Source organism: Poecilia latipinna, unplaced genomic scaffold, assembly GCF_001443285.1.
Source record: "Poecilia latipinna isolate Pla-1442-1.1 unplaced genomic scaffold, P_latipinna-1.0 Scaffold370, whole genome shotgun sequence".
In the NCBI taxonomy this organism is placed as follows: Eukaryota; Metazoa; Chordata; class Actinopteri; order Cyprinodontiformes; family Poeciliidae; genus Poecilia; species Poecilia latipinna.
The window spans coordinates 264,476-292,463 of NW_015112986.1; the positions used below are offsets into that span (position 1 = coordinate 264,476).

A 27,988-nucleotide genomic window follows, 5' to 3' on the forward strand; every position below is an offset into this window, starting at 1 on the left:
AGATAATAAATTCCTGTTAGATCTCCATCCAGTTTAATTTTGTTCAGCTGTATGTTGTAATACTATGCAGCTAAAGATATATTTACCTGCCTTATTATATTATGTTGCAGGCAGAACATTAAAATGAGTAATAATTGTTCATATAAATATATAATTTAAGATGCAAATTCTCTCATTTCAACCACTTATGATCTGCATCGAAGTCTTTAAATTATGACTGAAAAATATAAGTAATGTGCTGCATTACTCAAATGCATAACTCAGAGACCAGGGAGGACAAATTATGGTGTTCAAGGTTGTTTATTCCACGAAAGGGATGAAGAACGTACAGAGTGCTAAAAGAAAAAAAAAATGTTTTCATCTTTTTAAAAACCGTACAGCAGATAGACACGAAAATCTGTCCTTTTCAACCTCATCATTAAGATGCAGATTTTTATTTCACTGACATTTGTATTTTCTGCTGAAGAGATTTAAAAATGATTATTATCACAATACTCTACATTACAGATAGAAAAAAAAGTCCTTGGGAAGTCCTCACCGCTGTCAATGCTGCTCCCCGTTTAGCACAAAAGTCCTTCCAGGTAGAAGATAAATGGGTATTTTATTTTAAACATTTCCTTTGCAAATGAGCAAATATTTACATATGCAACAGATAAGTAATATATTCACACACATACACATAAAGTTATAGTGCTTTAGACACATAAGGCATGTGGACATGATTTTTTACATTGATTTCCAAAAATGTTCTATTAAAAGCTGAAAAGTTTTCGCTGGTTGATACTGCCACATAAACACAGAAGACACACAACAGTACAGAAGCTGTTCGGTGAACTTACAGTACATGTTGCATTTTATCTGCTAGACATTGCAGATAAATTATCTTTTATTATTTGATATACAGCCTGTCTGTAGTTAAACCAACCTGTGGAAGTTAGGTACAAGTAATAATAATAATAATAATAATAATAATAAAAAAAATAAGACTTAGTAAAAAAATTAAAACAAAATAATAAAAAATAAAGAACAAAAAAAACTTTAAGACACAGAAGAGCTACTTCATAATTTAGTATCATGTTTCCCAAAGTCTGAAACAGTTTGAATCAATATCTAGATTTATTCTACAGTTTTAGGGCATTGAGCTTTTTCATCTGTCTTCTGATCAAATCCTTGTCAAGATTATAGAAAAAAACGTTTACAACCTGTACCTGTAGATTGTAAATGTTTGTCATCTCTGGTCAGGAAAAGTTTGAACATTGGATGATTTTCAAAATCATTTTCTGCCTTCTCATACATTTTCATGAGAAGGCATGAAAATATGCCTTCTCATGAAAATGAGAAGGCATTACAGGAGATTCCCCTCATGAATCTCCTGTAATATTTCAAAGTTAAAGAGAGTTAGTGAGGCTGATGTGACTGGGGCAAACGGTGCACAGCACAGCCGGCACAAGGTTCAAGCTTGTATTATATTTGCAGTGCAGAAAATCATCGCAACTGATGTTTGCACAAAAATAGACTGGAAAAGCTTACTTTCACCATAAACGTAAAGAACGAGAACAACATTTCTGAAAAAACTTTGAAGTGAGATGGAGGCAACATAGTTACTGCAACATGATTGCAAGAGACGGATATATTAGTCCATCAATATACAAAAAGCAAGATTCAGCTGTTCATGTGCATATTGATGGAGTTAGATGGTGAAAATAAGAAAAAGAGGAGGAGAAAAAGGAGGCAGCACAAGTTCATATCAGGGTGACAAGAATCAGAAGTCTGTTGCATGGTTATCCCAGAAAGTACCACTGCTTACTTTATGATTTACATTTAATGATAAACAGAGATTTTCTTATTTTTAGATTTTGGCTGAAAATGCCAAATAATCCCACAATGTGAACCCAGATAAATAACAGGAGCCACACTGGTTGAACAATGATAACTCTGTTTAAGATGCATAAACTGCACATCTGAAAATCATAGTACAGCTATGAATGTGGCCTGGACCAAAAACCTTCTGAATAGTTCAGAGTTTAAACCGAGAATAAGCTCAAGATGTGATGGTTTTGCTGAACATTTCAATGGTTAAAATCCCCAAATAGAAAAAAAAAATAAGTATAAAAGGAACCAAAACACCCATTCAATCTTTGACCTAAATAAAATTTAAACTATAGCGGCGGTAAGAAATTCTCTTTACTTTCACCAACATTTCAACACGGTAATATTGCACTGGAGGAAATATTACATCTTTTTAGGTCAGTAAGCATCAAGTCACTTCATTTTATGGATATTTTGCATTGATATATACAGAGTGCAAAATATCCTCCAAATATCCCCCTAGTCACAATTTGGCTAAATATATTTATCTTTAAAACATCTGACCAGAGATACATCGATGGATTTGATAAGCGAAGATAAAAAAGCACAATTACTGCACAAATAATGCAAAGTTTGGTTTATAACCCTTAATCTGTTCTCAAAACATTATTTTTTTTATTTAAACTGCTCAATGTGTCACCGAAAAATGCCAAAGTAGTGCAGTTTTATTCAATAAGGCATAAATCAAAGTGCATTTTTCTTTTATCAAGGTTTTCTTCCTGTCAAGATGTCAGATGGTGATTAAAAACCACTCAAAGCTGCAAACTTGAAAATGTTTGGGTTGAGGTGAAAAACAATCAGAATCAGCTCTGAATCTGGGAGTTAAAACCAAAAACAACTATTGAGGTAGTTTGATGTGTTGACTGGAGAATTTACATAAATATTTTTAGGCTGTTAATATGATAAATTACCTCTAATGCTCTTAATCTCTTAAAAATCTGATGAAGTCATCTTCTACTTTCAGGTATTTATAATGACTTTTGGACTGAACTAATGGCTGTAATTAATTTAACGTGACACTCGCACATTTGTGACATAATTACATTAAAATACGTATACAACAGCAGCAAATAAAAACATAAAATAAAATGGTTTAAACTGGCCTGAAAGGCCCAACAGTCTGTCCTACTGCACCATGTAGGTGTGGAATGTCTCTTCGTGTTTGACATTATTTCGTGCTAGGATTTCTATGACGGCAATATAAGTTCCTAAGAGGAAGCCGAGCAGCCCCACCACGCTGATGATCAGGTTCTTGATGGTCGCCAGTGGCGACAGACCCTCCGTGTGAAAGGCTAAGATCTCCAGGATGGGCGGGAAGATGAGAGCCAGGAAGCTGCTGCTGACCGAACCGACCAACGAGATGACGAGGTCCAACTCCGGGATCAGGATGGCGAGAGCACCTGGAGAGGAGAGAGGGTAAAAATGTGTTCAGACTAGGATTTAGGACTAAGATAATGCTAGAATTTACCAGGATTTAAATGGATCAAATGCTGTAAAAAAAACTAAAGCTGCATGCTAAACCTGTAGCTTCCGAAGCTTAAATTCTGTATGTTCAGATGTAATTTTCCCCCTCATGTATTTCCTCTGTAAGTGCAACGCCAGGCTTCTACAGTCAATCCAACTGACATCATCAGTCCTTATACTAATATTGACCCAGATGAGTTTCATTCAACACCTCCTGCAGTTTTCATTTCTGAAAGCTCACATCTGCGTTGACATCAGGCTTAATTGGTGACTTAAAAGTAAAAAGATCTACCTTAAAAAGGGGTCTCATCTTTGTGATCATGTTTGTGAAAGAGGGGATGGTTCAGTTAAACGTATAAATAAATTATCTTGCTTTTTACACAGCCTAAAGAATCCATTTAAAACTGGTTCTTTGCTTAATTATCAATATGCTGACTCAGCGCTGATTTATGCCCCTTGAGTTTTTAAGTGTCTGAATGAGTCATAGGTCAGAGTAAAAGCTCTGAAAATGAGTGAAAAAGCTGTCAAAGTTCAAAGAAAAGAGTTGAAAGGAGCTTCAGAAAGCATGAAAACAACTCTTGATCAAGACAACTTTAAAGAAAGAAGAAAGTCTTGCTCAAAGGCAAATGAAAAGAAACGAGAGGCGTGAACCAGACTTCTGCACATCACCGCTCTGATGCCATTTTGACGACAATAACGTTAACATTCAATTAAGACTTATTTACTACTGTTGAGTTCTAAGCAAGTTCTTCAACACCAATTACATTTTTTTATTAAAATATTTTTATTTACACTCTCCCTGCACATAGCCGTTCTGCTAATGGCTTGATGCAGAAGTTCAAGTTTCAGAAAAAAGTCACGAATTAGCATGTCTTGCTAGTAGTCTGCCACTCGGGCGGCACTGCATCCAAACATATCTCCTGTTTGGATGCAATGCCAAACAGGAGATGTTTGGCATCGTAGATTGAGGGATTCATGAAGCAGATTTTTCTAGTTGCTTTTTTTATGGTAAACCAGAGAAATTCACAGGAGCCAAGGTTGGACTACCAGGAGCTTGGTGTTGAGCCTTGGTCCTAGGTCACATTTCAGGAGGACGCTCCTTGTCCCCTAATATGGGCAAGGTTCGTTAATCACTGAAGTCTGCCATCATTTGCTTTTAGTCTGACCTCCCAGTTAGGACCTGAAACGCTGAAACAATCAAAGGTCTGCAACTCCAGGCCTGTAGAGTTATTGCTCTGTAATTTTAAGAGTGAAAATCACATTTAATCCATTTTAAAACAAACTCTAGTTCATTTTCCTAGAAGGTGATTTATTAGGGAGGATGTGAATGTGAAATTGAACTCTTCAGTGGTCCAAAGAAACGAGCATTGTTCTGTAAAAACCTAGGTCTCGATTCAGTTGAAGTGATGCGGTCCAAATACACAGTGAATGCCAAGACGACCAGAGACTGCTTAAAAAGCAGGAAGCGAATTACAGCTCAGGACATTCTGGGTAAATACAACCAAAACAAACGCTCAAGTTTATAGTTAGTGGGGAAAAATGGGCCGTGGTCTTTTACCAAAGACAAAAGAAACATCCTACAACCGCTGAAATCTGATGTCACTCCATTTTTGTTTATATTTTCTGAAAAAGTGTCTTCAGAAGTTTTTGTGTCATTTCCTTCAGTGGTTCTTGGTGCAGCGCCATCACAGGCGATGGGGTAAACAGGTTACGCAAAGGGTTTGGTTTGTTTGGCACAGAGTAGTTTGAAAATAAAGTGCACCAGCTGAAATGTTGCAACTTTGGTCCTCAATCAAACCGAAACCAAAAAGAAGTCAGTTCTGAGTGAGCTGAGGTTGTTCAGGCGTCTGATCCGGACGCCTCCCTTAGAATGACCTGGAAAGTGTTGCTTTGGAGAATATTGCCTTTCCTCCTGGACTTGGTTTTCCAGATTTTGCTGCCTTCAGTGAGTGGCTGGCTAAATGAAAGCTCAAATAGTTGTATTTGCCTATTTACAACATTTATAACTTAATATTATATAAATTATCTAACCCAGAATGTCGTGTTAGTTGTGGGCACCTTTTCGTTAGGTTAGGATAGTTTCTAGAAGAGAAATGTGTCTTCTTTTCTATGTCCATCAGGTTTGACGTCAGAACTTACAACTGCCTCTCAGGATAAACAGTATCATTATTGGTGGAATGCTTTTTGATTTCAAGCATTTCAGTAATGCACATATATACAAACTCAGCCTTGCAAAGCAGATCCTGCAATTTCTCTCCAGCTCTTTTGATATTTGGTGTTCAAAGAATGCAATATTACTCCGCCATTTGACTGAGAACGATCATGCGTAGTTGATGGTCCAGATGATTGGTTGAATTCAATGTACAAGTGACTAATTTTTAGGTTTCCGCCACAAAGAAAAGGCTTGGGAGTCAGGAATACAACATAAAGGGGCAGAAGAGAAATGAGGTGGCATGCTCTCTGATGAAAAAAGGTAGATGGATTAGGTCAAACAGATGACGATGAAAGGGAGAAAGAGGAGAAAATGACAAATTTAGAATGGAGGAGGGACTCCCACTGGGTGAGCATGAAACTCTGATTGTTGGGATTGTTTTTCACGTGTCGGACGGAGCGGAGACCATGCTGCTAAAACCATCAGGGATCAGAGTCACCTTGTGTGGTTGCTACAGAGACAAAAGCACAAACACCTCCTCTGACGCGGAGATGCATTCGTCACAGCAGAAGTGTGTGTGGGTGTGTGTGTGTTTGCTCCTCTCTGCACATGAGTAAACGATTCACATGTGGAAAAGAGAAGTCTTACTGTTCCACGGAGTCCGTCAGCATCTCCTCTGCGGTGAGCAGGGAGGACGGGCCAGAGCAGGTGTTCTTGTTCTGTTCATACACCAGGCACATAAAAGCCCCGTTGAACTATAATCAATCGCTCACCACTGCATGTTAAGGTCTGTCAAGTTATACTGAAAGGCAAAAAGCAAGGTCGAGCTTTCATGTAACAAGCACGGCACAACTCCCCTGTGTCAAATGTTCATGTAGAGCAAATCTGCCACTGCTCAGGATACACAGTCCAAGGCGGTTCTTTAGCCTAGATATAAAGCTTTCCAGGGCATCAAAGAAGGCACATCCGACTCTGGAGGAGGACGAAGGGGAGGACCAGCTTACTTAAAGAATATGCTGAGCCTTTCACAGCAAATAAACCACAGGGCTGCTTCTAAAAGGCTTGCTGCTGTCCCCTGAGAGAGGCAGCAAACGGATCATCAGACTGCTTCAAAGCGCTGAAGTCGAAATAACGCAAGCACGTTAATATTTCCGCACGAGCTCAGGAACTTCAGAAACAAAGAAAACGCTTAATGTTACGATCTGCTCACCGCAGATTCGGGATGACAAGAGGGAGTTCTGCACAGCATGTATGACAAAAACTTTTTAAAAAGGAGGGAAACAGGAGAGATAGGTGGCTTAAGGACGGTGGGTAAATTCTCAGCCACACATGGAACAAGGTCTCTCATGGCCAGGGATCCTGAATCCATGCGTCCATGTGAGGCTTGTGTCAGACGGCAGAAGTGGCCTTTCCCTAGGAAAAGGTTAGACGTGAAATACGTGATCCGAGTTCATGAAGACAATCACTGCACCCAAGAATCCCTTTGCCACTCAATTCCAAGTATTGGTATCAATTCCTCTCAAACTTAAGACACAGATCCAGCATTTCTGCAGCCTGTGACACAATCTGAGATAAACAGATTTTAAAATCATTCAGTGGTTCCTCTTTCCATTCTTCTGTGGATAATTCCAGGCAGCAACACAAGAAACCTCCTTGTGCATTCCCTTGAAACCGTTAAAATCCACAACCTTTGCACTGAGAAAGTGTTTGAGTAATATTTTTCACAACTCCACATTTTAGATGCTGCACTATTAAAGAAGATTAAATTCTGATGTCAAGGAATTTTTTTTTCTCCTCTTCCCACCCGTCAGCATCAACAGACCGATTGGCCAGGCCAGTTCAATTAAGCAGCCAGAAGAAGGAAATAAAGGAGAGACTTGGAGGGAGAGGAGCTGGCAGCTTTTAAACTGTCAGCAGGCGGTTTCTGAACCGGGCCCACAGGTTTTTAAATCCACTGAGAGAGAGAAAAAGACAGCTCTACAGGCAAACAGAGTCAATTACTACCAAAGCCACGAAGCTACGGCTGGTAGTAGGGATGCTCTAAGGCTGGATTAGAGATTGGTAGGGAGGCTCTTAGCTTTCTTTTCTCCACAGACAACCAAAATATGCTGGAGGCAGTCTAATTTCTTCACCTCGCCACCAGCAGCCACCACCCAGAAACAAGCGGAGCTGCCTCTAGCTCTTTCAGGCCTGAGCAGACTTTCATCTCGCTCACCCAACGTTGGCTGATCTGCTGCATAGTGGACTGAAAGTCATTAAAACATGGACCTTTGCTGAGTCTGCCTGAAAGGCTCACATCTTTTAACTGAGCAGTTGGTACCTGCATAAACTAATATTAATGAGCTCAGGGAGGGTGTGCTCCACCCGTTGGCAGCATAAATGTCACTGAAAACTTCACTGAGCTTTTCAAAATATGACCAGTAGACAGCATTAGAAGTTCTCAGAAACCAAGCCTATTGTCCTTTAAAGTACTTTGTACAAAAAGTTATGCTCCAAATCTAAACTTTATCCAAAAAATATTATTTCATGATCAAAACGCACTTTCACCTGTTCTACACTCTTGTCCCTGATCTGTCTGGTGTGTTTCTTGGTCTTTAAGATGCCGTTGTTCACTAATGTTAATTAAAAAAGGATGACACTAAGTGACTTCTGAAGATAATCAGTCTTATTTAAGAGGCTGAATTCTCATTCAGCCCTTACTTTTGAGGCGTTTCCTTAAAGAAAAGTAAAAAGATGCTAAATTGAAAGTTCAATTACAGCCAAACTGTTTCTGGAGAGGAGTCCGTAAGAGTATAATAATAATGACAAACATTACTGTTAATAATGACACTCTGAGTGAAAGAAGCTCTTTCTGAATAGAGATTCACTGAAACAATGCTGAACATCCGAATCTCAGAGAAAACCTGATGGAGCAGAAAGTATGTGGTTTGACAGAGAGCATTTTTGTTATGTAAATCAGGACTTTTACTCAGCCTTTATTGACAAACTTTGGTGCAATTTAGAGGTAATGGTGCTTAATGACGGGGCAAAAGCTAATTTGGGACTTGAGGACCTTCTGAGTAATTGCATTAACATTTTTATAGACTTTCTTGTTAATGTAAAGGATTCTTAGCTGGATTTAACTCTGTTAGAAACTGAGTTGACCGTGGCCATAAAAAATGACAGATACTAAAAAAAACCTGAAGAGGTTGACTATATTCAGATTATAAACTGTTGCACAGTGCAGTATGTCCAAACCAAGCAACCATAAACATGGTGGTGAGTCCAAAATAAAAAACCTGAAACTTCAGACAGTTAACTTTTACTCTAAATATATTCCCTTTTTGTCATATCTGTGACACAATTTTATATAAATCAACTGAAACCATATTATTGGAAGCAAAGCCTTAATGAAGGCAAGATTTGGAGTTAATCACTGGAACCAGTTTGGTAGAAAACGCTTCCCTTTTTTATGGCAACATCAGAATGACTTTGCCAGAAGCAAACATACATTGTGAACTTTTGCATTTCCCCCCATCTAATATTAATCCTTCAATGCCATACTGAAGTCCTTGCTGCTGGCTACCAAACAATGTGTTACTGTTGTACTGTTACTGTTGTGGTGTTCTGAATTATGCCATAGTAATTAGACAGTATGAGTTCATGTTTTGTTCCCACATGCCATTAACAGTAATGAACTCCGAGCTGGATCCAGAGATATTCCACTCAAAAAGCAGCTAAATATAGTTATAATTAACTTTTAAAATAAACAATGTATGAACTAGGAAGCGTTGGTGAGAAAGCTAAAATAAATATGTTGATGCATTATTTCTCTGCAGCATTTAACGCAAGCAGAGTACATGGTGCAGCTAAAAGAGCTTGATCTTTAATGATCATTTACTTGGCATCAAATTCACCCCCTCTGAATGAATAGTCTGTTTTCTCCCCATCTCCATTCCTCAGTTCCTCTAACAATGTAACCTCTGGCTCACCTCCCTCATCCCACCTCCTTCATCACTGTGTTGAGTCAGCAGTCAATGTTTCTTTTGCACTGAGATGAGCTGACAAAGGTAGCTAAACTTCTCCAGAGACGCTTAAACACTTCACAGTTTTGCTTTAGGGGAACTTTCTTCAGTTGTACCATTTTTTTTTTTTTTTAGAAAACCATTCTCATGACAAGTTTTACAGAAAATGTCTTCCTGAAACATTTGTCAACTCCTGGCAGAAAAGAAAAAACAAGGATTTTAAATTGTTTAATTGGAATTGACCAAAAATATATCCATCTGTTTTAATGATGTTGGACCTCCAGTCATGAAAGACTGATTACAGGAAGCATGTGAAAGGACTGCTAATCCCACAATGCACTGCAAGAGGATCTATCTGATCATGGGAAGGTTGTAATAAAGGACTGACAAACAATATCTCAGTTCTGATCAGGGTGACAAAAATACAGGTGGCTGTATTGTAGGAATTAAAAAAAATAGTTTCTAACAGGTAAGCTATAATTTAAATTCTTGTTTTCATTTTCTTTTAAATGAAGCATAAAATCTGCCTCACACAAACACATAGTTCTGTTATATTCAGTATACACTTAGCCCTCCTCAACATCAGCAGTCAAAGCTTTGGCACAACATAAAAATATATTTACTAAACAACAAACTGGTTTTCCACCTGACGAGGCTTTTCAAGACAAAATCACCAGAGAAGCAAAATTCTTCTTGTGTAATTACAAACTTTTGACGATTCTTTAGAAAACAACTTCTTATAAAATTACAATGGATGTTTCAGCAGTGGGGTTGGTTGTAGGAGAAATTGAAACAACGGGGCAGTGGAAACAGGATGCTCTGTCCCAGTTATCAATTTGAAGCTGCCCATTTATTTCATCGTGGCTGGTGGTTGTTTGAAATTACAGGAATACGAGGTAACAGGAGCGGTTCCCTCTGAGCGCGAGTGAAGATTCGTCTAATCAGGAGGTGGCAGTTTGCTGGAGGGGCTATAATCTGTTCCTGCTGTTACGGGGATACATTTTATTTTTATTTAAAGTTTATTTAACCAGTAATTCCTCTTAGAGGTACAAAATAACTTTAAGGCAACTGCATGCAAAATAAAAACCAGGGATTTTAGGTGTTGTGTTTGTGATATTTCTGAATTCATTTGTAGGAGTAAAACTGACATACATGCAACTCTCTGCTACAAGAGAACCAACAAACTGTGCTCAGGAAAACAGCTGTATCTGATCAAAGCTCAGCAGCATGTAAATCTGACTACTGGACACTTCTTTCTATAAAGAAATCAATGTACAGTCATGGTTCAGGATTTCCTGTATGTAATGAGCTCCGGGCGGTGGACATTTGTAGCATTTTGCACTTATAAAATAATATGTTAGGACGAGGGAAGATTTTCTGAAATGAAGCTCAGTTATTCTTTAATAGTTTACAGTCTGGAAAAAAAAAGATATTAAAATGTACAATCATGTGGAGGAAAAGCAAGGACAAACGTCTACAGTAAGATTTTAAATAAAGAGTCCGTCAGCCTTGAGGACCCATTTGAATTTAAATCTAAAACTGAGAAAATGATGCGCATTGCCTCCGCATGAAGAAGCCATTGCACTGCCCTCAGGTAAGAATTACAAACAAATGCAGGGCAAATTCTTACCTTCTGCTGCAAACATGACAATTGTGGAAGATGATTGCAGGTGAATTGTATTTCAGGACAGAGCAGAATGATAAATAAAGACGTCTGCTGCTTGTTTGGAGGGTTGTTTCACAAGTCAATTCATCCAATCTGCCCTGCAAACCATGTTTTTGAAAAGAATGACGTACAGCTTGAGAAAAATAAAATGCCGGGCAACAGCGGAAGCTGTTGTGTTTCCCCGAGTAAGATTGAAAAAGGTCACATCAAATCATGAGAACAAAATGGTTCATGATCACAGAGATGACAAATGAACAAGACATTTAAGAAATTAAAAAGTTTTCTTCCTGTAAGTGAATTAATACGTTTGAATTTCAGTCAAACAATTCATTTATACACAAGTCACATGCCATGCAAAGGTTTACTTCCACTGGTTGTCACCACAAGATGTAAACAAACAAAAACTACAAAATTCTACCTGCTTTTGTTAAATCATTCTTGATATTTTAACAAAAGGCAGTTTTGATACACAAAAAGCGCACACTATGGTACCGCAGCGCCATGACCTGCGTTTTTTGTGAGCTTCATTGTACAACATGAAAATGTCAACGAAAGACCTTTGTAGGCTGCCATGTCATCTGCTGGAAACGGAACATTTCATTGTGTGACACCTGCAATGCAAGACGGCAAATAAAAGAGCCAAACACAAAAGATGTGCTGGAGTCCTTCAAATAGCAGTAAGAAGCTCAGGGAGTCGGCTTGGAGGAGGCATTTTTGAGAATAGAAAGAAAAATAACAGAAAACTAATGAAAAGGAGAAGAAAACACAAAAAATACTCTTTGCGTTGCTTGGAGACAAAGAATCTCCTCTTGGACCATCGAAAGAAGTTTTCAACTCAAAACGATTTAATTACTGGATTCTGACTTCTTGTGATGTGATTATATTTCAGGAAATTTAGACAAAATCTTGCAATCAGACAATTCTTGGCCTCGTTTGAGGCATTCATGCTGAGTCTGGACGCAGGAGATGCTCTGATACAGGAAAAACACCCCAAATCTACCACTGACACTTTGGAAAATATGCAGAGGCATATCTCCTAAGTACAATACCTAATCATTGTAGGCAACTGCCACTTTTTGCTACAAGTACTTGACTTTATAATCGGAGTAAATTTCCTTAGAAACATCTTTGTTTTCATCACACATTTCTGATTTTGCAATGTGAGTGAAAAAATGAATGTTGTCTGAGAATTTCCAAGATATTGAGAGAAAATATATGTTTTGGAGCAAGGACTGTATATTCAAAGTGGACATAACCACTATGACGGTTATGATTATATGATTACTGCTGCTTGAAACTTTCAATGACATTTGGAGGAAAAAAAAAATCCAGAAAAAAGTTAGGAGGTTCTAAGAATTAGAAAATAAATCTTTGAACCCTGACAGACAGTATCCACTTTGAAGTATTCTGGAATATTGTGCCAAATTTATTTTTAAAATAAGTAGATATTATATATTTAAATAATTGTATGTAAATGTACTCTTTTTGTTGCATTTTCTACCAGAGAACTCTTTTCCAACTCACTAACTTTAAACCCCACAGAAAAATATTCCTCTCTCTGACTACAGTATTTTGATTATGTAATTACTTTGTACATCAAAACACAGTTTTTTGGGGGGGGTTTAACCTCGAGCACCCCTCTCTGTCAGCAGGAAAATCTTTTACGCCTGCAGTGTGCTCAGTTAATGGAAAACTAAGCAAACAAAGTGGACACTTCGTCAGAAAGCCTTTGCTGTTGTTTAACAAAGTCCAACAAAAAGCTGAACTGATTCTTCTTTGAACAACAAACATATTAGGCTGTAAGGACCTCAGAGAATACTACAAAGACAATAAAGACAAAAAGAGCTCAGCTCTGCAGGTAAAGACTCTCCCAGCAGACTCTCAACTTTATCTCCTCAACAAGCGAGGCTGAGAACAAACGAGCAAAAAGGATCAGAGAGGGACTGTTGTCCTTTTCCTGGCTCCACATCACACTGACCCATCTGCTTTAAGAGTCCTTGGTGCCACTATGGGTTTCTGAGGGGCTCAGAAAGGGTACGAGAAGCTTTAATTACCAGAGCCAGCACTTTTCCAAACTACCATTCTCTGTGTCCTGCAATCTGAGAAAAAATGAACTCTTGTAGGATTTTAAGAGGAATTGTGGCGTAGAAACATGATGTGTATGCTGGTAAAGTTCTTGATGCAAGTCCTTGAAACACTTTTCCCCTCTGACATTACAAACATAAACTTTATCCTATTGTGCACATCTGATATTCACACCAACCTTGTATATTTAAAACACAAAAGCTAAACGCAAAACAATGTTTTCCTGACATAAAGCCAATGTTTTTGCCTGAAGGTGGCATATGACTACAAAGGAGTTTTGATGCACGTAATTTGAAGACTAAATAAATGATGCAGATCTGTATAATAATGTACAAAACAAAACACCAACGGGATTGATATACAAAAGAAATAAGTTAACTATCAGGCTTTTAAGAAGTCTATATACTGGTAATGTTATGTATAATAAATATTTAAACATCGCTAGGTTGAAAATGAGCCCATTGTTGCAGCTAAACCTGAAAAGCAGGTTACAATACATTAAGACTTCTGTATACTGAGCAGTTTTTATACTTTACAAAGTGTATGAAACATTTAAGCTGAATATTATAAACAGGGAAGAAACCTGAGGGCAAAATATGAGCAGAAAAAGCTGAGGATGGAGAGGAAAGGACAGGAGGAGCAGGACGGGAGGTAAAATTAGAGTTGGAGGGTGAGTCTGACCTTCCCCACCCTGCAGGAGATCCTTGGTAATGACAGAGATCCTCTGGCTGACTGTGTCATGTGACATGATAATTGAGCCAGGAGGTTGGGTTGTTTAGGGACAGAGGCCGTCATTTAGAGACGGGTCTAGTTTGAAACATTCAGATGCGATGTGATCTGATAAATATTTCAGATGTGACCTTCAGCGCTTATTGCTGCTGTCTTTTGAAAACTATGCAGACAGATTTTTGTGTCAACAAGACAATAAGGTGCTTTGCAAAACCGTACTGCGCTCAATTATTCTGCCAACAACTGAATGAGTTGGTGTCACCTCAACAGTTTCCTTCTGGCACCTTCCTGGAACAAGTGTGAACGACTGCCATCACAGTACAGAAACATGAATATGATATAAACAGATTACTAACTCTGGAACGATGAAATTATAATAGACGCATCATAAATCACTATGTTCATTTGACTCATGCATAATCTGCAGTTATTGTTGAACATACGTTTGTGTTTTCTTGGTTTTTCTTTCTGTAGAAGGTAATCCTGGCACGATGCTTCTGTGTTCAGCATCCAAACACGATGCTGAACACATTGTTTTAGCATCAGGCATCGATGTGTTCATTTCTTTTCTAGAATGAACCACTGATGAAGTTATGTTTTGCTTTAGTGAGTATGATTTATTTTTTTATATAGAAAGTGTTCTTTGCACAGTGCTTCTGTATTTAGCGATGCTTCTATTGCAGACAGAGACATTGCTAGGCTACTGCTGGAATTTCGATTGTGTTCTCTTTTTTTAACTGAACGTTCTCTTTCCCTTAGTGTTTCTGTGTTCAGCTTTTACCCAATTCTGGATAAAAACCTACATGGCTTATGACTGCCATTAAATTTGTTCTCCCCTTTTGAAAGCTTTTTTTTTTTCCTCCTTTCTCCACTGAAAGTACTCCTGTGTTTAGTCGAGTCACTTTTCTGGATTAGCTATCAACTAAGCAGTTGTTTCCATTACCTTCGTGTTCTGTCTTTGGATTTTTATTGAAAATGTTTACAACCCAAAACTCATGGTTTTTAAACTTGCTAGCATTATTTATCAACTGAACATGGTAGTACTGTAAATTGGATATAAATGGGAGGTACTAAGGAAATTATGTTTCTTTTCAGGGAATCTTCATTACAGAACGTATCAAAAATAAATCTCTTCCCCAGTACAAAACCATGGATATTCAACTACTTTTCAGGCCCAATCGCAGATTAGAAATCTTTTCAAAAAGATCTTTAGATTTTGTAAAATTTAAACATCATTTTAGATTCAAGCAATCCAGCCTCCATCAGAAGAGAGAAGGCAAGTCAGAAAGTTAGGACGGAGAAAGCAAAAGGGCAAAACGCAGAGGGGAACATGCTCCACAACCTGCAAAGGTGAATGCACCCATCACATTCTTGAAATAAATAATACACCACTACAGTCCAACAAGCAGCTTCCTTTCCAGTTGGAACGTCACCTTAGTGCCACACTGCTCCAGATGAAGCACAAGAAGAAGAAAAGAGGAAGAGGAGGCTCACGCCACATCCTCATGTGTCCTCTCCTGTTCCCATCAACAGCTTAGCAACACACGCAAGCTGCTCACCTCAAGCCTGTGGCAAAGTGACTCAGACGAAGGTAACAGAAAAAAACGACCAAAACCGGCACAGAACGCTGAGCTGGTTTCTCAGCTCATGAAGACGAATGGCTGTTATGTGCTTAGATGTATTATGGGAAACAATTTGTTTTAGATTATGCTAGATCTCCTTGAAGAAGAGTCATGATGGGGATACACTTTGTGTTGCTGCTGCATATGAACCTTTCTCCCATAGAAATGGGTTGTTTGTCAAAAAAAAAAAAAAAGGTGATGGTGAAATTGGTGCAATCTGTTGCTTGAGGCTCCATGGATGGCGAGAGGTTTTCTGGTGCAAATTGCTCTCAGCTATACTGTCTATATGGACGCTAGGAGAGTGAGACGTAAACCCCAAAAATGATTACCGAGTCTCTGCTACAGAATCTGTTTCATTCCTTTGGGCGTTTCTTGACCCAGCCAGTCGAACTTTGGGTCAAGAGACATTTCTAAAAACTGCATCAAATATTACATTGTGCTTGATGTAATATTTGCAACAAATCTATGTTTCATGTCATCTTTGATATAACTTTACAAATCTCACCTCATGTGGTTTAATGGAAACAGAAAAGTAGCTTTGGTCACATTAATATTTAGCACATTAGTATTTTCTTATAACCAAATTTAAATAAATTCAAGAACAAATGAGATACAAGGTCAAAAAGACATTACTTTCACAGATTATCAGCTCCAAAAAGTGGTCTACACTCCAAAATTAGACAAAATGAAAACCTTTCTGCAAAGACGAGGGGATCAAAAGTTTTCCACACTGATGTGAAAGACTCACTGGCAGATATCACAAATTCAACATATAGCTTTTTTTTTTTATAATTTAACAATGACACGGCGCTCCCATCTCCACAGGAGGCAAAGCCTGATTAAAGGTTTCACACAAGAGAATAAAAAAACGTATAGGTATAAGTTATCAACCCCAACTTCAAACGTTAACATCAAAGCTTGCTGCTGTGGAGTTGTTCACGCAATCTTCTATCTGCCACTAAATGTCCAAAATACCCTAATGAAACCTAATGTTTCTGTCTTTGAGAGTTACACCTAGCCTCATGTGACAATTCAAGAACTGTGCCTTCGGGTAGTTTTGTCAGACATTGTGTAGAGAGACACAGAATAAGGTAAAGCCATGTTTCAATCCCACCACTGCCACTCAGAGGCTCTTTGATTCAAAACAGCATCAGCAGCAACAGCAAGCTCCTCCGTTTCTCAGCCCATCTGTGGCAAATTAGAAAAGAGTCCTCACTTCAAAAGAAATCTCAGAGCATTGAAAGAAACTGACCTTTTCAGGGAAAATGCAAGTCAAATCAGAGCTCGGCAGAGAGAGACGGGGCAGTGTTTGCTCAGGGCAGTCCTCTCTTCTACCTCTTATCTGCCCGTTTGAGCCCAAACTGAAACAAATGGCAGGGAAAGAAAGGGCTTTGTTGCTGTAGCGACGAGTGACAGCTAGGTTTGTTTTACAGCTCTGCCAGTTAAAACAGATCTTAAGTAAAATCATGGTGGATCTGGGAGGAGAGAAAAAGACCTGGAACATCAGTCAAACCTGTGACATTTACCGTCAACAGAAAGCCATTTTCAAATCGCACACCAGAACCACCAGGCTAAGTTCACGTTATGTAAAGTCCAAAAAGATTTGGATTTCTGCTTGTTTTCTGCTTTTCAGAGATTATAAGAAAACATTTCATCTTCATCAATCAGACTAAAACTTTTATCTGATTACTTTTAAATATCTGCTAATCTATTAAGTGCATAAACTATTAGGGGTTTTCTAATTAACGGACCAGGCCTAAATGCAGCTTTAATGAGAAAACACACTTACACCCCTGTTGACTTTAGCGCACGTGGAGAATGAGCTTTTAAACATCAGACAGTAGAGAAGCAAAGTGACAGCAGAGTTAAGGAATCAGCAGTCCTGGCCTGATGGTAATCAATAGCAATCGTTGATCTATTAAAGGCCCATTACAGGGAAGCGTGTTCTGCTGCCTGAAAGCGGGTCAGGAATGAGAACAGGTAGTTCTCGGCATGCACTCGTGAGCGCAAGTGGAAAAGACATGTGGCTGTTAGGCTGCCGACTTTAATTCCCACTGACTCGCCACCTCTCCCGCCGAACCGATTCCCGGAAGCAAACGCACACTTGCATGCAATGCTGCAAACAAACCAGCTCTGAAGAACACGCAGGCTCCTTGAGATGCACAGCCAATCAAATATTAGTCCAGAAGAAGAGAAACGAAGGCCAGCATTGAGAAAAACACAAACATGAAGATAAACAGATGAATACCTTCCACACAGACATAATGCATTAGAGCTTCTGCTCTGATGTGGATCAGCTGAATGCAGCTGGAAAGTCACGCTGAACAACAATCCTTTTTTTTTTTTTTATCATTTTGTTTCCATGAGAACAACGTCTTCTTTTTACCTCCCACTTGAAATAAGCATAGTATTACCTACTGAGAGACTGACTGCAGTTCGACGTCTGATACAAAGAAATGCTTACCGGTGCCTGAAACTGTTGATTGAATATAGGAATTTCATCTCCATCAACTTGACACATTGTCCAGCACAATGAAGCCACATGTGTGGGCGGCTGAGTTCTTTATTTCCTCATCCATTTGTCTTTTTTTTTTTTTTAAAGAGTGCAACAAATATTCTTACATTATGTGCTCATCAGATTAAATCACTTAAAATATTGACAAAACCAATGAATTTATTTATTTGAGACAAAAAAAATGACCTCCCCACAAGGTTGTGAATATAAATATAAATTTGTTGCTAATAGGGGCTGCACAGTGGCGCAGTTGGTAGAGCTGTTGCCTTGCAGCAAGAAGGTTCTGGGTTTGATTCCCGGTCTTTCTGCATGGAGTTTGCATGTTCTCCCTGCATGCGTGGGTTTTCTCCGGGTACTCCGGTTTCCTCCCACAGTCCAAAAAACATGACTGTTAGGTTAATTGGTCTGTCTAAATTGCCCCTAGGTGTGTGTGTGTGTGCGCATGGTTGTGTGTCTGTGTTGCCCTGCGACAGACTGGCGACCTGTCCAGGATGTACCCCGCCTCTCGCCCGGAACGTTAGCTGGAGATAGGCACCAGCACCCCTCCCGACCCCACTGAGGGACAAGGGTGTTCAGAAAATGGATGGATGGATGGATGGATTTGTTGCTAATAACTCACATAGTTAAATAAAGGGTAAATTAATAAATAAAAGTCCCCTAACTGAAAAAGGGCCAATGATGGTGTGTTTTAATTATGTTCCCTTATTTATTTCTGGTTATTTATGCTTCTGATATAATAGGAAAAGCCCAAAATGTGTCTTGATTAGAAATATTGTGGAATGAAATAATACTTTCAAACCGTTTTCTGCTCTTAGTGGTAGGATCATAAGACACTTAAACAAATTGAAGCCACCACAAGTGGAGCCTTTTGAAAGGACACTCTGAACCGCTTAAGACAAGTTTAACTGAAAAGTACTAAAGAATGAAAACTTGAAGGAAAATGAGAGCAAAAAACCATCAATGTTTACAGTGAATGTGTGAAAGGACTTCATAAAACCTGGAAATCCTCATCCTCATTGCTCAAGAGATCAAAACATAAAAATCATTTTAGGAAAATACAAGAAACCTTTGATGTTTAGAAGTAAAATATTAAGGGATGCAAGATAAGTTTAGTCATTTTCACAGTTTGTTAAGGTTATATTCACACTTCATTCTCATTTACTCTGCTTTAACTACCGTTGGGGTGTGAGAGGCTGCAGAGTTATATCAATCAATCAATCAAAACTTTAAAAGTATAGTTTCTGGTTTTGGAGCTCAAAGTCCAGAAAAAATTTACTGCATTGAAAACACACTTTTGGTTGGTTACTTAAGAAAAAAATTTTGCTCCAAAATACCTTTTGCATTCAAAAATAACAGTGTCTTCGCAGATGTGGAAGACGTTCATGTCATTTATACTAATGCACCTGTGTGACTTTATGGATGATAGGCTGTGAGCTGTGTGCTTCTAAAAAGATGAATGTTCTGCTCAACGTTAACTTGGAGCAAAGAGAGGCTATCATTTCTGAAATTAAGGCCTACTGGTCCAACCAGAGGATGGGTCTGACGTAAATGAGCTCAGGCTCAGATAAGAAGACGACATTGCTGGATTTGAACTGAGAAACAAACTTTTACTTCTGTCAGGTTCTCTGGGATGGGCAAATAAGTTTTTAAGAGGATTGTGGAGAGTTATGCAACTTTTAAAGCCTGGATTACCCTTGACAGAGAATCAGCAGGGACAAGACATAAAATTAGCCAATTAGCTATTTCATATGTCCAGTCATGTTTGAAGATGTGCATTATTTTATAAAAGAACACAATTAGAAGTCTGTTCCTCCATTAACAAAATGTTTGACAGCAAGAAAAAAAAAATGTCCTGATACAAACATCAGACACAGAGTTTGCATTTGTCCTTTTAGTCTTTCCAACCAACAAATGACATATAAGAATATTGTTCTGATACACAATAATCAAACACCTTGGCATCTCCACTACTGACACACGTTTACAAGGTCAACTCAAAACTTAGAACTTATTACATTTCAGCTGCCTTAGATTAGAGTTACAGCAACGCACAGGGTAGGGAATCCTGCATGTCACAGATTAATGGTTGTGTTATTATCAGTGGTTCCTGAATCTGATTTTATAGAAGAACTTAAATCAGTCAGAAAGGTGGTCTGAAAAAGAATGCATCAAAAATAATTTATTTTACACAGACCACAATTAAGTTCACTTTTAATCCTCGTCTCTCAAAAGTATCTCCTTTATTTTTTTCCTTTAAGTCCATTCTTTGATCAATTTGCCCAATCTGTGGTGCCAAGATGAAAATACAAGCAGGGCTCTTCCAAGTGCTCTGGACTTGTGGGATCACCTGGAAGTAATTAGTCACAAAGGGGCTTGCTGAAGTCGCTCAATACTTCTGCCTCACCCATTTAGCTAAAACAGCCAATCAGCTAAAAACTCTCCTCAATGAGGCATGAAAGGCTGCTTTTATTTTACAATCAAACCAACAACCTTCTGAGAGCAAATCGGTTTCTTTTCCTTAAGAGCGTTTCAGCTAAAGTGAAGAGGGAGCTGTTGAAAGGAGGCGCAGATCTTAAAAGCTTCAACACTTTGAGGTGTTCATCACAGACATCAGCTTTGTTTGCCGAGTAAAACAGAATGCTGACCGTCTTTGCTCCAATTTGGTTTAAATAAACCTAATGAAAAAAAAACAAATCCAACAACAGGAATAAAGAGAAAACTGCCTCAGAAGTAGTAAGAGAACGTAACCGTGATTCAATGTCACTGAAAATGATCGAGACTTTTGCAAGGCACCGTACTTCAATGAAGAAGTTCTCCATCAAAATATGAAACTATTTCACTCAGACTGGTGAGTGGAATCAGACTGTGACTTTGTAGATTGACTATTGTGGCAGTAACAGTAAAAACTCGTCATAAATGTCTTGTAAGCAGCTCAAAGTATAAAGATTAAGAATAAAATAACAGAGTTCCTACATGTGATGATGACCAGAAGGGTGCGGAGCAGAAGATCGACTGGCTTCTCCCATCTCTCCGACACGCAGGTCAAAATCTGCGGGATGAGGATTTCTGCAGGAACGTAGAACTGCAGGGCAAAAGTGATGAATATGCCGAAACAATACAGCAGTTTTACTGCCTGGTACGTCCTGCAAGCAGACAGAAAATCAGCACAAATATTACCACAAAACCTCAATTTCCCTTAAAAATAACGGCATACAAAATGAAAGTTAGAAACTGTATGATGTGTAGTTTTCATAAACATAATTTAGTCTCTGCTTTCCATTTGAGACAGATGCTGCTAATTACAATCTTTGAGTTTTCAACCTCATTGAACAGCCAATCTATTCCACTAAAACGCAACATCAGTCCAGCCACAAAAGCCGCTTCAATGGGCGTCGCTCTCCTGCAGCTGTGATGATAGCAACAAGTAATGAGTAAACAAATTCTGTCTGAGACTTCGGTTCCACTTTCGTTACTGCGGGCGCGTTTCCATCAGAGGGAACCAGACTGATGGCCAGAAAAATGACACCTTTGTTTCTGAAATGCTGATTATACAGCTAACTTTATTTCTAATTACCGAGGGTTTCTCATTAGCTTTTACATCGGTCTGTGCTGAACTTTGGGGAAAATAAAAGTTTCATGTAAAACTTTGTTTTATGCCACAGAAAAAGCTTCAGTGTTACCATTTACTGCCCTGGCAGGGTGGGGCGGCTTTACAGGCATCTCTGATCAGAGATATGTCTAAAGTTAAAATTACACCAGGTTGTACAAACTGTTGACATATTCCCATCAGCTTATTTATTTTATCTAGGCATGTCACTAAAAGCAAATTCTCAGGGTTAAACAAGGTCAGCATTGCCAAAGTAAAGACCTACAAAGCAATTTGTGTTATGTTAATGCAAAATGTTTCCTCTCTTAAACTAAACAAACATTTCACATCATACTATGTTCAAAACTGTGGATTGGATCTTTTACTGCAGATGAAAGGAAAAGAGCAGCACATCCTTTAAGTTCTCTAAACTTCTTGTTATCTTACCAGCAGTTTGGCAAGTTTAAAGTGATGCTGCCGCCGATGTGCTCTCCAAAGCACATGTACCCGATGGTGCCGAGGCTGATGTAGAGGAACGTGACGATGCCCATACCCAGATACAAAACCTGGGTGAATTTCTGCGGCCGCTGCATTTTATTTTCCAGAGGGAGGACCTTCCAACGCACAAAGACACAAACAAGGCAGGAAAATGAAAAAGACGGCTCAGCAGGTGAAAACCCAGTGAACAAGTTTTTGGAGTCTGCTTAGAATTAGTTACTCTTTCAAAAAGTCTCTTGTTCTCAGGCTGTGATCTCTTGATTTGGGCATCTGGACATTGCAGGAAAGCCCAAATTTACATTGATATTTCAGCAAAAGCCCAGGGCTCCATTTCAAGGCATTCAACATATTCAAAAGCATTATATTTATCCCTTTATGCTGTGCTGGTGAAGAGTAAAACAAATGAAGGTTTTGTTTTCTTATCCACAGCTCCCACAGAGATCTATGTGATCAGCAGGCTTTACAAAGAACAGATACAAACAACATGTGGGCCTGTGATCTTGTCCTCTAGATATTTTTGCCAGGATCACATCCAATTAAAATCCCAAACGAGAATCTAACACACGTGGACACACCACATGCCTGTGTATATGAGCAAAATCAGGGTTACTTATAGTCACCATGAACAAAGAAAGTCCAACTATGTTTTAACCGTCAGTATTTGGGCATCAGGACATAATGATTAGGCATCAGGTTCTAGGATTATTTTTGTGGTTTACGTAAGGAGCAACGTTTTTCTGTCCCCCTATCAGTCGACCATGTTGTGTGACGCCAGTAGCTCCAGTTTACCCATAATGTTATTCCATTGACCTACCACTAAAGGAGGTCTGGGAATGGAGCCGTACAGGTCAGTTGTAGGGGCCGTTTTTACACTGGAAATAAGACAAACAAGGGTAGCAAACAGCACCGAGGAGCCGTTCTGCTCAGTGGAAACGAGGCATTAATGTCTCACCGCAGACCTTCAACCTGACTGAAATGCACACTTTAACTCGTTTGTTTAGTTCTGTTGGTCTCATTGATGATGTTGGGCCAAACTTCACTTGGATTAATTATTTTGTACTTTGACTCTAGAATACAAGGCAGTGCAAGGTTAATTTCATGGCTGCCAAAATCCTCACAATATCTGATAAATAAGATTTACCATAAATAAGATTGATCATATATTTATATTATTATCAAGTCTTATTTGTTTTTTTGGAATTATGATCAGGCACTTCGGCCCCATCTGGACAATGGAAATGGTTCCAGAAGTCCAGTTGTTCAGGGAGATGCAACTTTGCAAACCCATATTCATTTTAGAGGGAAGTTCAATTAAATAATATTTTTTTTTAAATCCCACTGTTTAAAGTTGCATTTGAACCATAACAAATGGAACATATTTTATGTGTAACAATGATTTTTAACAATGAGAAAATACAATGTCTGTCACTGGTTTTCACAACTGTTGACTATATGATGCATTTATTAAGTTTTCATAATATAAAGCACTTTGAACTGAATTGCTGCTGAAATACAAATAAACCTGATTTAACATTAACTTTAACATTCAACATTTTAATAAAGGTTTGTAGCATCCGAGATGGAGTTATTGGGCTTTTTGGCCATTTCTTTGAGCATTGAAAAGCCTGATCTTGGGGTAAATTTGCACCCTAATATTAGAAATATTACATATATTTTTCAACTTGAGAATAAATCTTTCTCTCCATAAAGTCTTGGTCTTCAAATAGCTTATAAATGTCATCATAAACCTCTCTAAAGTCAATGCTGATATCTTTCCTCTTTGACATTCTGCTTTAATCAAGATGTTTCCACTGAATGCATTAAATCAGCAGCAAATGGTTGTTACTGTCCCTCTTTGAACCATTTGTGTTTGTGATAACTGGTGTTTTTGTGTACTTGAGGTCAGAATAAATGATTTCAGAACCTGATAAAACCAAACCCATTTTTGTGCCCATCTACAAAATATGTGCAAACCAAAAAAGCTCTTTGTACAAATTGTTCTGACAAGCAAATAGAAACTCTGTGCAGAAAGTCTCGCCACATCTACCTGAATGAACTTAGAGTAAATGCTCCTCACCTTTTTGTACATTTATTTTAACTACAGTCAGGTGAAAAAGCTGTGTGCAATGTGCAATTACTTATTAACAGACTCTTGAAGGTTGGACATAAATGTGATGCAACAGTTGAAACATGACAGAGAAGGAGTGCTGCTGAACTCAAACGATGACAAAGGAATAACAATCTGGTTTCAAAATGCCACAAAGCACCAAGAAGTGTTTAAATCCTGAGGTTTTCGTTTTCCGGATACAAATAAGCATTTTAAATGCTTTCATGGACTGATCAGGCATATCATTATTATTTGTAGTTCTATTGGTGTCAAAGTGCGACGAATGATATATGCTGAAACTTTCAATCAGAACCAGCATGACCTTGTTTAGCAATCTGAGCTGCAGTCTTGTCTGTACAGCTGTAAACCAGGAAAGGGCTGGAGTTCATGTTCTGACCCAGTTACCTTCAGATCCCAATCTGGACCCTTTCATTCTCACTCAAATTCTTACATTTGATTATATCTTCCTGCTTTTAACACATAAACTTTAACATGTAATCTCCATTAGCTGCGTCTAGAAAAAAGCAGCGTTGTTCACATGTCACTACTCACAATGTTACTCTGGTTGGTATGTTTCTCATCATAAAACTGCACTTTGAATAAAAAAAACACTATTTTTCCAATTCTTGTGTTCTGAACAGATGACACTATAGATAAATAATATGGTTGCTTTAAATATCTGAAGCAGATAAAAAGTTGAAGTATTTCTCATCATTCTTTGATTGCGTCATCACCACTTGGTCACTTACCACGCCAATCCCTTCAAAGGCAAAGATGGCCGTCCCAAAAAACAGAGGGTAGTCCTTGGCTCTGCCGACCTTTGGTAGATCAATAGGAAGCTTGATGTTCTGTTAGGGTAACAAAAAAAAAGAAAAAAAAAAGAAAAGAAAGATTAACGGTTTACTTCAGGCATGTCCAGACATTTGATATCATCTTTCAAAGCCTTTCTGAATGCTAATTAGTGATTCATTACGGCTAAAGTCCAGCCGTACTGTTTCATATCTACCCAAATCAAATCTGCAGTCAAGGGGTCCTCTCCGTAGATTACCGGCAGTCACATTAAAATAAGACCTTGTGCAAGGAGGACGCCCCACCTTATGCCTGCTGAACTCATTTGCTGGCTGAAGCCTGCAAATTACCTTTGTTTGTAGCAATTATTTAACACAATTACTCTGCTCTGTTTGCAGCAGCAGCAGCAAAAAAAGAAAAAGAAAAAAAAACTGGATAATATATGAGGAACTCTTATTACTTGTTAAAAAAGTCAACATGCATCATCAACAATCATTAGTTGCAGCCCTAATTAAAAAAAAAATGTTCCCATTATGCAGCAACTCTGATCTCAGTTGAGTTTAAACTCCTCAAATGACTGAACATTGATTTATCATTTAATATTTATATCATTAAATACAAAACAGGGACGGTTCTTCAGTGTAACAAGGACATGTCAACAAATTTGAACTATAAAGAAGTCAAACTGAGCAACTGAGAAAGTAAACGTAAAACTTCTTGTAGTCAGTGTCCTTCAGTTTTGCTGAACTTTGTTGATGCAGATCCAGCTTATGGGTCACATATCTCAGTCCCAAATCTCTGTGAGGTTTCTGATGCAAGAAATTGCTTCGTTTCAAGGCAAGGCCATTCCTCGGCGAACACGAGTACTATATATCTGCAAAGCACAGAAGCAGGATGATGAAATGGTCGAAGGCCAGGAAACATGTAATCTGGAGACTCTTGTCTTCACTGGTTGTTCTGTTATTCAGAAAAAGCTCAAAATCCAATTGGCTTAGTAACCACAAAGCCGGACAGCGGGGAGAGACGGAAAACTGGGACTTTATTGTGTTCGGATGGAAAGTTTCATGAATAAAAGTTCGAGCTGAAGTATTGATTCTAATGTAATCACAAAAATATTGATCTTTTTTTCCTATAGGCTAAAAGATGAGTCATATTATCGCACAGACTACCATACTATTGCATCGGCACCAGCAGAGGGACAAAAATCCACGTTCCCCTACACCGACAAACTTAATGACATTCTCATTGATCTGGATATATCTTGCTGTTTAGGAATCAAGATATTAAACCACTGCAATATTTACTTTGTGGTTGTTTCCCAAAGAAAGTTAGGTTGTTAGGTTTCATTTGAATGAAACTGAAAGAACAGAAAGAGGGAAGTTTTAATGTTGGTTAATGGTTGATCCAGATTTGAGGGGGGGCTTTATTAACCAGAGAATAGTTTTAAGTAAACAACATGAGCAGCTGAGAGATGTATTATGAGACCTTCAGAATAAGAATGAAAACAAAACTGAATAAAATGTCCTTCAAACCAGCAGTCGATACATACCTGTGACTTCACTGAAAAAAAAACATTTCAAGATGGATGATAAAAGAATAACATTGAATTTCTGTGCTTAGAGCACATCAGTTTGCCTCATAAGGACTAAAACATTCTCCTCATCATCTGGGAATATTTTCAGACTTTCTAAATTAGCTTAGATTTGAGTTTTTCAATGTCTGGAAAAGTAAAATAATGATTTAATTGATAAGGAGGCAAGCTGAACAGCCATATTTCTTCCATAAGCATGTTGGATAACTGAATTATCCAGATTTTTACAGACTTTGATCTTTTTTAATCATTTTACCTACATGGTCATAAAAGCAAATATATGCTGGAGGTTCAAAGGAAAGTGAACCTTGTATCCAACAGAAAATAAAAAGTTTAAAACCAACCTGTATGGTCGGGAAAAAAAATTAATTTTCAGTTTTGATGCCTCTTATGAACAATAAAACATAAAAACAAATCTAATTTTATCATCTGGTCTACTAACAGCAAAGGGAAAATCAAGAGGAAACTTAAATATTTCATTTAAAATAAACATTTTAATTTTCCTTCTATTCGAAGAAAATTGCATTAGATAATGAATTAGTTTAATCTACAGCTTTTATTTTTAAGACTAGTTATTTAAATCTAAACAGACCCAATCAAGTCCATTCCGAAGCAGATGGATGGAGGACGTCTGGGTCCTTTGAGAGTCCTGAAAGGATTTATCTTCCAGCAGAACCAGAGGCGCAAAAAGTTGGTATGCAGCATATGCAACGCATAGGGGCGCAGCACCAGAGGGGGCGCCAAAACCCCGTATGGAGGGGGCGACGCGCCTATTATGTTTTCCCATACAGTTCAGCGCGCCTCACGCTCCTTCACTTTCGCACATAACGAGGTACATGTAGGGAGTTTCACAGTTCACGCAGCGTCGCCTCGGGGTGGGGGGCGATTTATGTTTTCGCATCCACCTGAATAATGTGCAGTTGCGTCACTGTTTGCGACATAAGCAGCTGCTTTTTAAAGAAGGCTGATTCTGGGGATAATAATAAATACAGAGGGCAAAGGTACAAACAACACTATCAGAACGTTTTGTTGTTTACTTGCATCCAAGTGTGGAAGATCATGAATCACGATATGTTTTTTCATTTTTTAAAATATTTTAAAAACTTAATTATGAAGGTTGGCGGTGCACCGCGATCTGAACTGAAACATCTCGGGTGAAGTCGGTGTTTCCGTTGAAGCTGCTTCTCCCGGCGCACACATTGGACCGTGTATCCCAGGATTTCTCCAGCTTTCTGAGTTATGGACAACCAAAGTGTTTTGATGAACGACTTCAAAAAAGAAGAGCCCACCTCCTCTGAAAAAGAAGAGCCC

At 38.4% G+C, this 27,988-nt stretch overlaps 1 protein-coding gene across 1 annotated transcript; it reads right to left on the reverse strand.

Moving 5' to 3' along the window:
* Positions 1-1,355: 1,355 nt before the first annotated feature.
* Positions 1,356-25,155, reverse strand: LOC106949928 (proton-coupled amino acid transporter 1). The gene is made up of 4 exons (XM_015036482.1): positions 25,047-25,155; positions 22,140-22,306; positions 21,080-21,249; positions 1,356-3,269 (listed from the first exon to the last, which is right to left on the reverse strand). The coding sequence occupies exons 2-4, from the start codon at positions 22,283-22,285 to the stop codon at positions 2,995-2,997; spliced, it is 591 nt and encodes a 196-aa protein (XP_014891968.1). The 5' UTR covers positions 22,286-22,306; positions 25,047-25,155; the 3' UTR covers positions 1,356-2,994.
* Between the last annotated feature and the right edge of the window lie 2,833 nt (positions 25,156-27,988).

What these genes read in the sequence shown, in the direction of transcription:
- LOC106949928 (XM_015036482.1), bottom strand. Translation starts at nt 22,285, where the DNA reads ATGCAGCGGCCGCAGAAATTCACCCAGGTTTTGTATCTGGGTATGGGC. An exon ending in TTAAACTTGCCAAACTGCTG is followed by an intron (nt 21,250 to 22,139) that starts GTAAGATAACAA and finishes GTCTGCTTGCAG; the next exon opens with GACGTACCAGGCAGTAAAAC. An exon ending in CCTTCTGGTCATCATCACAT is followed by an intron (nt 3,270 to 21,079) that starts GTAGGAACTCTG and finishes TCTCCTCTCCAG; the next exon opens with GTGCTCTCGCCATCCTGATC.